The sequence below is a fragment of the Mesoplodon mirus genome (assembly GCF_964341445.2).
Source record: "Mesoplodon mirus genome assembly, chromosome: 15".
Taxonomy (NCBI): domain Eukaryota; kingdom Metazoa; phylum Chordata; class Mammalia; order Artiodactyla; family Ziphiidae; genus Mesoplodon; species Mesoplodon mirus.
The window spans coordinates 42116380-42129453 of NC_138991.1; the positions used below are offsets into that span (position 1 = coordinate 42116380).

A 13074-nucleotide genomic window follows, 5' to 3' on the forward strand; every position below is an offset into this window, starting at 1 on the left:
AGGATCTCATTCAGATTCGATGGAGAAATCAAAAGCTTTACAGACAAAGAAAAGCTAAGAGAATTCAGCACCACCAAACCAGCTCTACAACAAATGCTAAAGGAACTTCTCTAAGTGGGAAACACAAAAGAAGAAAAGGACCTACAAAAACAAATCCAAAACAATTAAGAAAATGGTAACAGGAACATACATATGGATAATTACCTTAAATGTGAATGGATTAAATGCTCCAACCAAAAGACACAGGCTCGCTGAATGGATACAAAAACAAGACCCATATATATGCTGTCTACAAGACACCCACTTCAGACCTAGGGACACAAAGAGACTGAAACTGAGGGGATGGAAAAAGATATTCCATGCAAATTGAAATCAAAAGAAAGCTGGAGTAGCAATACTCATATCAGATAAAATAGACTTTAAAATAAAGAATGTTACAAGAGACAAGGAAGGACACTACGTAATGATCATGGGATCAATCCAAGAAGAAGATATAACAATTATAAATATATATGCACCCAACATAGGAGCACCTTAATACATAAGGCAACAGCTAACAGCTGTAAAAGAGGAAATCAACAGTAACACAATAATAGTGGGGGACTTTAACACCTCACTTACACCAATGGACAGAACATCCAAAATGAAAACAAATAAGGAAACAGAAGCTTTAAATGACACAAGAGACCAGATAGATTTAACTGATATTTATAGGACATTCCACCCCAAAACAGCAGATTACACCTTCTTCTCAAGTGTGCACGGAACGTTCTCCAGGATAGATCACATCTTGGGTCACAAAGCAAGCCTCAGTAAATTTAAGAAAACTGAAATCATATCAAGCATCTTTTCTGACCACAACGCTATGAGATTAGAAATGAATTACACGGAAAAAAACGTAAAAAACACAAACACACGGAGGCTAAACACTACATTACTAAATAACCAAAGGATCACTGAAGAAACCAAAGAGGAAACCAAAAAATACCTAGAGAAAAATGACAATGAAAACATGACGATCCAAAACCTATGGGATGCAGCAAAAGCAGATCTAAGAGGGAAGTTTATAGCTATACAAGCCTACCTCAAGAAACAAGAAAAATCTCAAATAAACAATCTAACCTTACACCTAAAGGAACTAGAGAAAGAAGAACAAACAAAACGCAAAGTGAGCAGAAGGAAAGAAATCATAAAGATCAGAGCAGAAATAAATGAAATAGAAACAAAGAAAACAATAGCAAAGATCAATAAAACTAAAAGCTGGTCCTTTGAGAAGATAAACAAAACTGGTAAACCATTAGCCAGACTCATCAAGAAAAAGAGGGAGAGGACTCAAATCAATAAAATTAGAAGTGAAACAGGAGAAGTTACAACAGACACTGCAGAAATACAAAGCATCCTAATAGACTACTACAAGCAACTCTACGTCAGCAAAATGGACAACCTGGAAGAAATGGACAAATTCTTAGAAGGGTATAACCTTCCAAAACTGAACCAGGAAGAAACAGAAAATATGAACAGACCAATCACACGTAATGAAATTGAAACTGTGATTTAAAATCTTCCAACAAACAAAAGTCCAGGACCAGATGGCTTCACAGGTGACTTCTATCAAACATCTAGAGAAGAGCTAACACCCATCCTTCTCAAACTCTTCCAAAAAATTGCAGAGGAAGGAACACTCCCAAACTCATTCTATGAGGCCACCATCACCCTGAGACCAAAACCAGACAAAGATACTACAAAAAAAGAAAATTAGAGACCAATATCACTGATGAATACAGATGCAAAAATCCTCAACAAAATACGAGCCAACAGAATCCAACAACACATTAAAAGGATCATACACCATGATCAAGTGGGATTTATCCCAGGGATGCAAGGATTCTTCAATATACACAAATCAATCTATGTGATACATCATATTAACAAACTGAAGAATAAAAACCATATGATCATCTCAATAGATGCAGAAAAAGCTTTTGACAAAATTCAACACCCATTTATGATAAAAACTCTCCAGAAAGTGGGCACAGACGGAACCTACCTCAACATAATAAAGGCCATATATGACAAACCCACAGCCAACATCATTCTCAATGGTGAAAAACTGAAAGCATTTCCTCTAAGATCAGGAACAAGACAAGGATGTCCACTCTCACCAGTATTATTCAACAGTTTTGGAAGTCCTAGCCACGGCAATCAGAGAAGAAAATAAACAAAAGCAATACAAATTGGAAAAGAAGTAAAACTGTCACTGTTTGCAGATGACATGATACTATACATAGAGAATCCTAAAGATGCCACCAGAACACTACTAGAGTTAATCAATGAATTTGGTAAAGTTGCAGGACACAAAATTAATGCACAGAAATTTCTTGCATTCCTATACACTAATGATGAAAAATCTGAAAGAGAAATTAAGGAAACACTCCCATTTACATTGCAACAAAAAGAATAAAATACCTAGGAATAAACCTACCTAGGGAGACAAAGACCTGTATGCAGAAAACTGTAAGACACTGATTAAAGTAATTAAAGATGATACCAACAGATGGAGAGATATACCATGGTCTTGGACTGGAAGAATCAATATTGTGAAAATGACTATACTACCCAAAGCAATCTACAGATTCAATGCAATCCCTATTAAATTACCAATGGCATTTTTTATGGAACTAGAACAAAAACTCTTAAAATTTGTATGGAGACAAAAAAGACCCCAAATACCCAAAGCAGTCTTGAGGGAAAAAAACGGCGCTGGAGGAATCAGACTCCCTGACTTCAGACTATACTGTAAAGTGACAGTAATCAAGACAATCTGGTACTGGCCTAAAAACAGAAACACAGATCAATGGAACAGTATAGAAAGCCCAGAGATAAACCCATGCACCTATGGTCAACTAATCTATGACAAAGGAGGCAAGGATATACAATGGAGAAAAGACAGTCTCTTCAATAAGTGGTGCTGGGAAAAATGGACAGCTACGTGTGAAAGAATGAAATTAGAACACTCCCTAACACCATACACAAAAATAAACTCAAAATGGATCAGAGATCTAAATGTAAGACTGGACACTATAAAACTCTTAGAGGAAAACATAGGAAGAACACTCTTTGACATAAATCACAGCAAAATCTCTTTTGATCCACCTCCTAGCGTAATGGAAATAAAAACAAAAATAAACAAATGGGACCTAATGAAACTAAAAAGCTTTTTGCACAGCAAAGGAAACCATAAACAAGATGTAAAGACAACCCTCAGAATGGGAGAAAATATTTGCAAACGAATCAACAGACAAAGGATTAATCTTCAAAATATATAAACAGCTCATGAAGCTCAATATTAAAAAAACAAACAACCCAATCCAATAATGGGCAGAAGACCTAAACAGACATTTCTCCAAAGAAGACATGTAGATGGTCAAGAAGCACATGAAAAGCTGCTCAACATCACTAATTATTAGAGAAATGAAAATCAAAACTACAATGAGGTATCACCTCACACCAGTTAGAATGAGTATCATCAGAAAATCTACAAACAACAAATGCTGGACAGGGTGTGGAGAAAAGGGAACACTCTTGCACTGTTAGGGGGAATGTAAATTGATACAGCCACTATGGAGAACAGTATGGAGGTTCCTTAAAAAACTAAAAATAGAATTACCATATGATCCAGCAATCCCACTACTGGGCATATATCCAGAGAAAACCATAATTCAAAAAGACACATGCACCCCAAGTTTGTTGCAGCACTATTTGCAGTAGCCAAGTCATGGAAGCAACCTAAGTGCCCATCAACAGACAAATGGATAAAGAAGATGTGGTACATATATACAATGGAATATTACTCAGCCATAAAAAGGAACAAAATTGGGTCATTTGTTGAGACGTGGATGGATCTAGAGACAGTCATACAGAGTGAAGTAAGTCAGAAAGAGAAAAACAAATATCGTATATTAATGCATGTATGTGAAACCTAGAAAAATGGTACAGATGAACCAGTTTGCAGGGCAGAAATTGAGACACATATGTAGAGAACAAATGTATGGACACCAATGGGGGAAAGCCGTGGGAGTGTGGGGATGGTGGTGTGATGAATTGGGTGATTGGGATTGACATGTATACACTGATGTGTATAAAATTGATGACTAATAAGAACCTGCTGTATAAAAAAATAAATAAAATTAAATTAAAAAAATAAAAGAATATCTAGTTCATCAAAAATACCGAAAGTCTGAGAAACTGTCATAGCCAGGAGAAACCTAAGGAGATATGATGACTAAATGTAATATGGAATCCTGGAGGGATCCTGGAACAGAAAAAGAATATGAGGCAACATTGTTAATTTTACTATTTAACAATTTCCAGGACTTCCCTGGTGGCACAGTGGTTAAGAATCTGACTCCCATTGCAGGGGACACAGGTTCGAGCCCTGGTCCAGGGAGATTCCACATGCCACAGAGCAATAAGCCTGTGTGCCACAACTACTAAGCCTGCGCTCTAGGGCCTGCGAGCCACAACTACTGAAGCCCGCGTGCCACAACTACTGGAGCCCACACACCTAGAGCCTGTGCTCTGTAACAAGAGAAGCCACTACAATGAGAAGCCCGCACACTGCAAAGAAGAGTAGCCCCCACTTGCTGCAACCAGAGAAAAGCCCACGTGCAACAACGAAGACCCAGTGCAGCCAAAAATAAATCTAAAAAGTAATATTGTTAAAAAATTTTCCATACTTGAATATATTAATTTGGGTTTCTGATTTGTTACATGAATTTTATGAATGATTATATCGCAAGACCACTTGTATTTCACAGTTTATCATGTTCAAAAATCAATGTCAGGGCTTCCCTGGTGGTGCAGTGGTTGGGAGTCTGCCTGCCAATGCAGGGGACACGGGTTTGGGCCCTGGTCTGGGAGGATCCCACATGCCTTGGAGCAGCTGGGCCCGTGAGCCACAGCTACTGGGCATGCACGTCTGGAGCCTGTGCTCCGCAGTGGGAGGCCGCGACAGTGAGAGGCCCACACACCGCAATGAAGAGTGGCTCCCGCTCGCCGCAACTAGAGAAAGCCCTTGCACAGAAATGAAGACCCAACACAGCCAATAAATAAATAAATAAATAAATAAATCTTCAAATTTATTTAAAAAAATCAATGTCATATAAAGATTAAGATAAAACAAACAAACAAACAAAAAACATAAGGGAAAAGACTGATAAATGCAACAACTTGCAAATCTACATTCATCAAAACAGATTATAAAGAAAGTTAAAAGACAAGCTACTGAGAGAAGCAATCTGTAATATATCTATCAGATAAACGATATCAAAAAGAAAAAGATAAACCTTACCCATCAGAAGTATGGGCAAAAGTCATGAACAGGCCTTTCACAAAAGAGAACTATATATAGCCAATGAAAATGTACGGTGCTCAAATTCATTAACAGAGAATTACAAATTGAAATTACAGTGAGGTACCTACCATTTACTCTTACCCAGTTAGAAAAATTCAACAAGACAGGCTGTACTATACAGTTAAACTAAATAAGAAGGTTTAAAAAAAAAAGCCAGGCTGGTGAGGTTATGGATTCCTGGGGATTTTTACATTGATAGTAGCAGTGTAAGCTACTGCAAACTCTTTGGAAAACAACTTGGCATTACCTAGTGAAGGTGAATATGCATATCCTCCATGACCCAGCAATCCTATGCTTAAGTGTGTATCTTAGAGAAACTCTTGAAGAGGACACCTTAAAAAATGTACATAGCTCGAAACCAAAAATGACCCAAATGTTCATCAACAGTATAAATGTATAAATAATTATATTTATTATTATTATATCTATTATATCATAGTATTGTGGCAATAAAAACAAATTGAAAATAGCTATACACCTCAAAAAGATAAATCTCAAGATAATGTTAAGTAAAAAAAAAAAAAAAAAAAAAAAAAAATGGACAGAAGAAAACACAGACTATGATCTCATTTATGTAAAGTTCACAAATAGGCTAACTAAACAAACAAAAACGGGAAAAACACGACAAAAATAATGACAGACCAGGTATCATCATCAGGTAGTTTCAAATATTGCTACTGTAAGGCTGAAATTCCCGAACTGCTTTGTCAGTTTCCCTAGTAGAGCTGTTAAAATCAGGTGCCCATTTTGCTTCATTAGTTAAACAAACATTCATGAGTTAAGTTTCAGAGTATCATTTATTGTATTCTAATTTGTTCTCTTGTATTTACCACTATTATTACATTTTTCATTCTAACCTATTTGTGCATAATAGTTGTACACCCTTTTTCTGCTCTAGGAGTAGATAACTCTTCTCTGAATTGTAGTTGTGATTCTTGTACTTATTCCTGTTAAGGGTTACCATTATATTATTTTGTTTTTCTGGCTTTGCTCTTTTGACTACTAAACTTATTTACTGATCGTAAGTTACCTTTTTATTTCACTCATTCTTGAGTATACATATGGTTGGTGGCTTTTTTTTGTTGTTACCCTTATTGATGATTTTTATTTGTTCCAGGTAATTCTATAGTATCTTAATGAGCTTAAGAGCAAAAACAACTCTGTGTACGCTAGTAACTTCCTGAATGCTTCCATATGGAGATGACTAAAATTCCTCCACAAAAATTCCACAATCTGCAGGAAGAGGTCTACATAAATAGTCTCAAACTTTACCTCTATTTCCTACTCAAAATACAAACTTCTATTTCCTACTCCAAACGCAAAATACAAATATCAAACAGAGCAGGCCTCAGCAGTAGACACCATTTACTGATCAGCAAAACCCTCCTCCAATTCAATCACTTGGAGAATTCTGCTGGAATACACCTATTTGCATAAAATATTTTCCTTAGAATGTGCACCCCCACCTTTTTATACAAACATTTCTTGAAAGATAAAGGCAAAAAGACATGTAGAAATACCTCAATTTTTTTCTACTCTCTATTAGTTTAGAAGAAATAGATCAGCAAGTTCTATACATATTGTTTTTTGGAGCTATCATATTCAAGACTATGATTCAGTTTAATACGAAGTTGAGTAGTATGGTTGAATAATTTATTAAAACAGAACGTAGCATTCAAACATAAAAGTTATAATGCCAGTCACTGGAGAAACTAGAACTACTACTGGAGTTGAACGACTACCTTAAAATATCAAGGATGACTAGTATATCTAAAATTCTAGGGACTTCCTTGGTGGTCCAGTGGTTAAGACCCTGTGCTTCCAATGCAAGGGGTGTGGGTTCGATTCCTGGTCGGGGAACTAAGATCCCATATGCTGCACAGCGTAGCCAAGAAAAATTAATAAATAAAAAAATAAAATAGAATAAAATCCTACAGTTTTACCTAAATGCAGAACTAAAGCTAAATTATCAGCCAGTCAAAGCAATCTGTTTTCATCCCTTCTCCACTCATTAAATATTTTGCTTTTACCTTCAATTTTGAAAAGTTTAGCTTATATACACTAATCTCTAATGAAGACTCCCTGGACCATGCCAGAATGCAAGTATGCTTTCTTCTATCAAACTCTTTCATAGACGACCCTTATACGTGCTAGCAGGTGACTACCCTACACCTCCTACTCTTCTGTAACTGGAACTGACCAGGGAAGCAAGAGGTGAAATGAAAATAACTGAAAATTCCTAAGCAAAGCAAAAGAAAGCTTAACCTTCATAGTTAACAAGATAAGGCAGGTAGAACCATGAAGGCCCTTCTTATTGCTGTCGTCAACAATTTCTGCATCCTGAGCCATCTGGTAATATCTTCAAGCCTTCAAGGCTGCCTAAATAATTTCAGTATTTTTGTACTAAATAATACTAAAATAAGTATTAAAATACTTAAACAATTTTCCCAGAATAAAAATATTTATAGGAAGGCAAAAGCACACAGGATGATTGACTCTGGGCTATGAATTCCTTATGGTCATGACTCTCAACTAACATGTAATATTTATAACCTGGTACTTACTAATGGAATAAGTCTGTATGTTTTTACCTTATCCCCCAATTAGCTCTTTTTAAGAGCAGGGACTCAGTCTTAAAAGAGGCAGTACAGTTTAGATTAGACCTGCTTCAACCACAGTAGCTCTGCTCTTATCTATTTTATACTGCAATGCTGGGTAAGACTTTGTTTCAAAAAGGAGTTTAAATGTTATTATTTTGCTTTTAAGTTTAAAAGCTACTTGCATCCCACTACAATTAAAAGGACTGACAATACCAAGTGTTGGCAAAGATCTGAAGCAACTAGAACACATTCATGTATAGTATAGTCACACATGAATGGTACAGCCATACATGAATGATACAGACACTCTGGAAAACTGGAAGTATTTGTTAAAGATATATAGATACATAGATAGAGATATCTTATGAGCCATCAATTCTACTCATTTTTATACACCCAAGAGAAATGAAAGCTTATGTCAACCAAAGGTTATGTACAAGAATATGCTTAGCAACTTTACCCATAATTCCCCAAAACTGGAAACATCAAATGTCCATCAATGGAACAATGGATCAATTGTGTTATATTTACATATTGGAATATCACATAGTAATGAAAAAGAATGAACTACTGCTATGTATAATATTCTGGGTGAATCTAAATGTTACATGAAAAAATCCAGGAACAAGATAATAAATAGACATGACTGCATTTATATGAAGTTCAAAAACAAGCAAGACTGTTTTTGAACTTTATCTGCAACCTCATATCACCTCTGGTGAAAGAGACTGGAACAGTGGTTACTTTGGGATTTAGGAGGATACTGACTGGGAAGGAGCATAAAGGAGTCTCCTGAGTGCTGGTAATTTTTTTATACCTTTATATGGATGGTGAGAACACAAGTGTGTAGAGATATAAACATTCATCAAATCGTACACTGAATATTTGTGATTTACTATATACGTTATACCCTAATTTTAAAAAACTCATATAGTGGCAAGAGTCTTGGAATAGGCATTGGAGGTTCTAGTCATGGTTCTGCCATATGTGATTCTCGACAAAGCATAAAACCTCACTGGGTCTGCATTCCATATACTACATGCTAAGTAAGGTCTCTTCCCCCTCTAAAAGTCACTGATTCAAAGTTCCTATGAATTTCCTTGGTCTGCATGTTTTCAAAATTTTCTTTTTTCTTTTTTCGTTTTTTTGGCCACGCTGCGCAGCATGCAGGTTCTTAGTTCCCCAGCGAGGGATCAAACCTGCGCTCTCTGCAGTGGAAGCGCAGAGTCTTAACCACTGGACCACCAGGGAAGTCCCTGCAAAATTATCTTTTCCTGATTTCCACAGAAATTTAACTTGAGCATATCTCTTTAATCCCTACTTGGAGAGATGGTGGGGGGTGTTAATAGGCTTATTTTATATTAATAGATGGAACTAGCATCAGAATTTCTGGGCCAACATACAAGCATACAAAGTAAAATGCTACCTAGGAATACAGGTGATTAGAAACTAGTGATGCTCTATTATTTGGAAAGAACAGTAAACTGTGATGACATTAGCTAAAGCTGTAATTCTCTTTGAATCAATAAAAATAACCTGGAGCCACTGGAGTGACAATACCTAATAATTTATAATCAATAACTGAAAGCTTGTTGCAGAAAGGTAGCTGTTCCTTTCCAATTACCTATATGAGGAATCAATATTTACTGTACAAGTTCTATACTTTGAAAAAAAATCAAGAAGACATTCCTTGATAGGGGCAAGCAGGACACACAAGGGAAGTTCACTGCTTTTTCTTTTCTTTTTTTCTTACAGGGGATATTACTTTTATAAATGGAAAGATAAAAAATAAAATTTAGTCATAGCCAACTTTTCTTCATGAGGAGATGTTACCTGAATTTAACAGTAGTTTTTATATCCTTATATCCTTATTCTAGGTACAAGTCATCAAGTCAGGTTATCAGATCAAGTCAGGCCACCCTAGTCATCACTTCATGAGAAAGGAAGAAAAATACAATGGTTTTAGAAATATTTGAATCCAAGGAACTTCTTGTATGAATTATGGATTAAGCTTCCAAATTTCAGAGATCCTCTAAAATTTTGTAAAAATCAAGGGAAGATGTATCCATCAGATGACAAAAGAAGCACGACATGTAATAAAATGCCATGGGAAAAAGCACTAGCCCATTAAGACCAAAGCATAGATTCTAATTCTGGCCCTGCCATTCAAATTTGAGTAAATCATTTTGATCTTTCTGACTCAGATTTCTTACCTGTAAAATGAAGGGAATGAGTTAGATAATTTTAACCTTTATTTTTCTCTCACTAAAATTTCCTATATGCTGGAATTCACTACATACCAACATGGTAGATGCTTTTCCTCATATTGACCATAATCTACACAAAAGTTAACTATCCTTATTAACAAAAATATCTAGAAATTAAATATCAGAATCCACTAAAATTGAATGATGGACATTAAAGTCTGATGTCCTTTCACTGCTATAAATTGGGTTTGCCTCCATCAAGTACATAAAGGACAATTCATAAATTTAAAAATGAATTAAGTAAATGAAAGGGTCTCTAATGAACCAGCTAGAGAATTTTTTAAAAACTCACTGATGAAGCTCTATTCCAGAAAAGGTCTATAGTTTCCATATACATATATATATTCCATATAGACACACACACACACACACACTTCTTTATTAGCTGAATATGGTCAAATAAAAAACATAACATCTACTCACTTTGACAGAGATACTCCCCCAGCTTTCCCAATCATCTCTTCATGGTGTAATACTGAGTGGTTCCAAGGAATTTGGAGGAACTTTAAGAGTGTTCTCATCCACCGTTCAGGATGTAAGACAAGTTGCTCATAGTGAACTAACATGCATTTTTTATAGCCAACCTCCATACACTGGTTATACATGGTCTCTATGGCACGATTCCACTTGGTCAAACAGTCCCTATAGCTGTTCAGGTCAAATCCAGCGATTGTAACTTTTCGAGAAATCATTGAATGTACTGATGCCCGGCCATCTCGGACCATCAGGAGAAATTTGGCATTGGGGAATAACCTAGCAAGGTAAGTTAAGGATTTCAGGGCAAAAGGATCTTTATTACATAAGTAAGGGGCTGGCTCCCCATGCTTAACAATGATTTCTAGTAAGAAGGCCTGCATGGCAGAATCCAGCACTTCATCGGTGACACCAGCCTCATCCAGGCGTATTTTCTCTTTACTCGACCGTGACCATATCTGCTTCAGAGCCAGGATTCGAGGAATGACCCTGGTTTCCTCTCCACAGCGAATATCAGGGTGTGCATCTAGCATGGCCCTCATGAGTGTGGTTCCACTCCGAGGCACACCTCCAATAAATATTAAAGGCATATCTTTGTGATAGGCAAAGGTTTTATTGGCTTTGATGTCCAGGCCAGTTCGCACAGTGGTCTTTGTGTTCTCCAATTTGAGGGGCTGGCTACGTTCTTCTATTCGGTGATGGCATTCCATGGCGTGTTGGCCCAAGTAAAATACAGTCACAGAACTAATCACCAGACATGCCAATAGTAAGTTCTGCTTCAGTTTTCCAACCATCTTGATGTGGTTATCTTGCTATTAAACAGATATTTTGCTACAAATGTTTTTCAGAAAACATTCAGGCCATGGAGATTCTACTTCAGAAAGATGATCAATATCTAATAGGAAAAGGAAAAAGTTATTTTACCATTACATTAAGATTGTTTACAAATTAATCATCAGTTATCACCATGACATTTTAGCTAGAAAGAAGCTGAAGCAGTCTTAAATACACTGATACTCTTAGAATACAAGTATATATAAATACAAGCAAAAATAAATCAATATTTCTAATCAGAAACAGCTTTTCTTAATGTAACAATTCTGAAGCTACAGACCTTGCACAGAATAGAAAAATAAAGTATTTCTATAGTGAGTCAAGCAAATACTTAATATTTCCAAGTATGTTTGGAGTCTAACCCAAGGTTCATCTCTGATATTCAGAGTTGCTTCATCCCCAAGAAGCTTCATCCACATTCTACTATAAAGAGAAATTACAGAAGAAATATACAACTTCCAAAGTTTTAACACAGATTCAGTTTATTCATATCTTACAAATTATTTATTTAGGTACTACAGTCCAGATACTTGGGCTTGGCTGAGGATAAACTTTGAAAAGGACAGCAGTGCAGTGACCCCTGCTCTCAGGAAACAAAGTCTCATCGCAGACAAATATACAATGACAATAAAGTGTGATCAGTGTCTTAGCAGAAATAAGCAAAGGAGACAATGGTAGTATAATGAAAAGGCACACAGAGTCTACCTCAGGAAGCTATAAAAGTCGTATATAAGGGCTTCCCTGGTGGCGCAGTGGTTGAGAGTCTGACTGCCGATGCAGGGGACATGGGTTCGTGCCCCGGTCCGGGAAGATCCTGCGTGCCACGGAGCGGCTGGGCCTGTGAGCCATGGCCGCTGAGCCTGCGCATCTGGAGCCTGTGCTCCGCAACAGGAGAGGCCACAACAGTGAGAGGCCCGCATACCACAAAAAAAAAAAAAAAAAAAAAAAAAAGTCGTATATAAAACAAGAGGAAGGAGTACACTAAGCAATAGAAACTTGTGTGCAAAAGCACAATGGCATGACAGAACACAGCATAATCAGGTGACAAGAAGTAGTTCAGGAAAGCTGGTGTATAGGGTGCAAAGAAAACTGTGTGTGTCTGTGATCTAGCCTTATCTAGAATAGATAAGATTTGGGTACACAGAGCATGTAAAAAGACACAGACATGTAAAAGCAAGGGCATGTATGTAAAACATACATACTATGTACATGTAAACTTACCCTGAACTTCAGAGGGGAAGTGTGATGTTTAGTTTTATCTGTCAACTTGGCTAGGCTATGGTGCCCAGTGTTTGGTCAAACACCAGTCAAAATGTCTCTGTGAAGGTATATTTCTTAGAAGTGATTAACAATTAAATCAACAGACTTTGAGTAAAGTAGATTACCCTCCAAAATACAGGTGGACCTCATCCAACAATTGAAGTCCTTAAGAGAAAAGACAAGTTTCCTGAAGAAAAAGGGATTCTCCACAAGACTGCAACACAGA

General features: G+C 36.6%; 2 protein-coding genes across 8 annotated transcripts in view; one reads left to right on the top strand and one right to left on the bottom strand.

The window, feature by feature from the left end:
* The window catches only part of TPST1 (tyrosylprotein sulfotransferase 1), a 136255-nt gene that overhangs the window by 74943 nt on the left and 48238 nt on the right, over positions 1-13074 (bottom strand). For 6 of the 7 annotated variants that reach the window (XM_082645138.1, XM_082645143.1, XM_082645137.1 and 3 more), the window contains one exon: positions 10704-11649. In XM_082645138.1, the coding sequence (XP_082501264.1) occupies positions 10704-11548 (845 nt within the window). In that variant the 5' untranslated portion in view covers positions 11549-11649. Of the gene's footprint in view, positions 1-10703; positions 11650-12293; positions 12526-13074 lie in introns of those variants that run through there. The other variant, XM_082645142.1, reaches the window with a different exon arrangement.
* The window catches only part of SEPTIN14 (septin 14), a gene marked incomplete at both ends in the record, with an annotated part of 568759 nt that overhangs the window by 31380 nt on the left and 524305 nt on the right, over positions 1-13074 (top strand). The window lies entirely within an intron of this gene.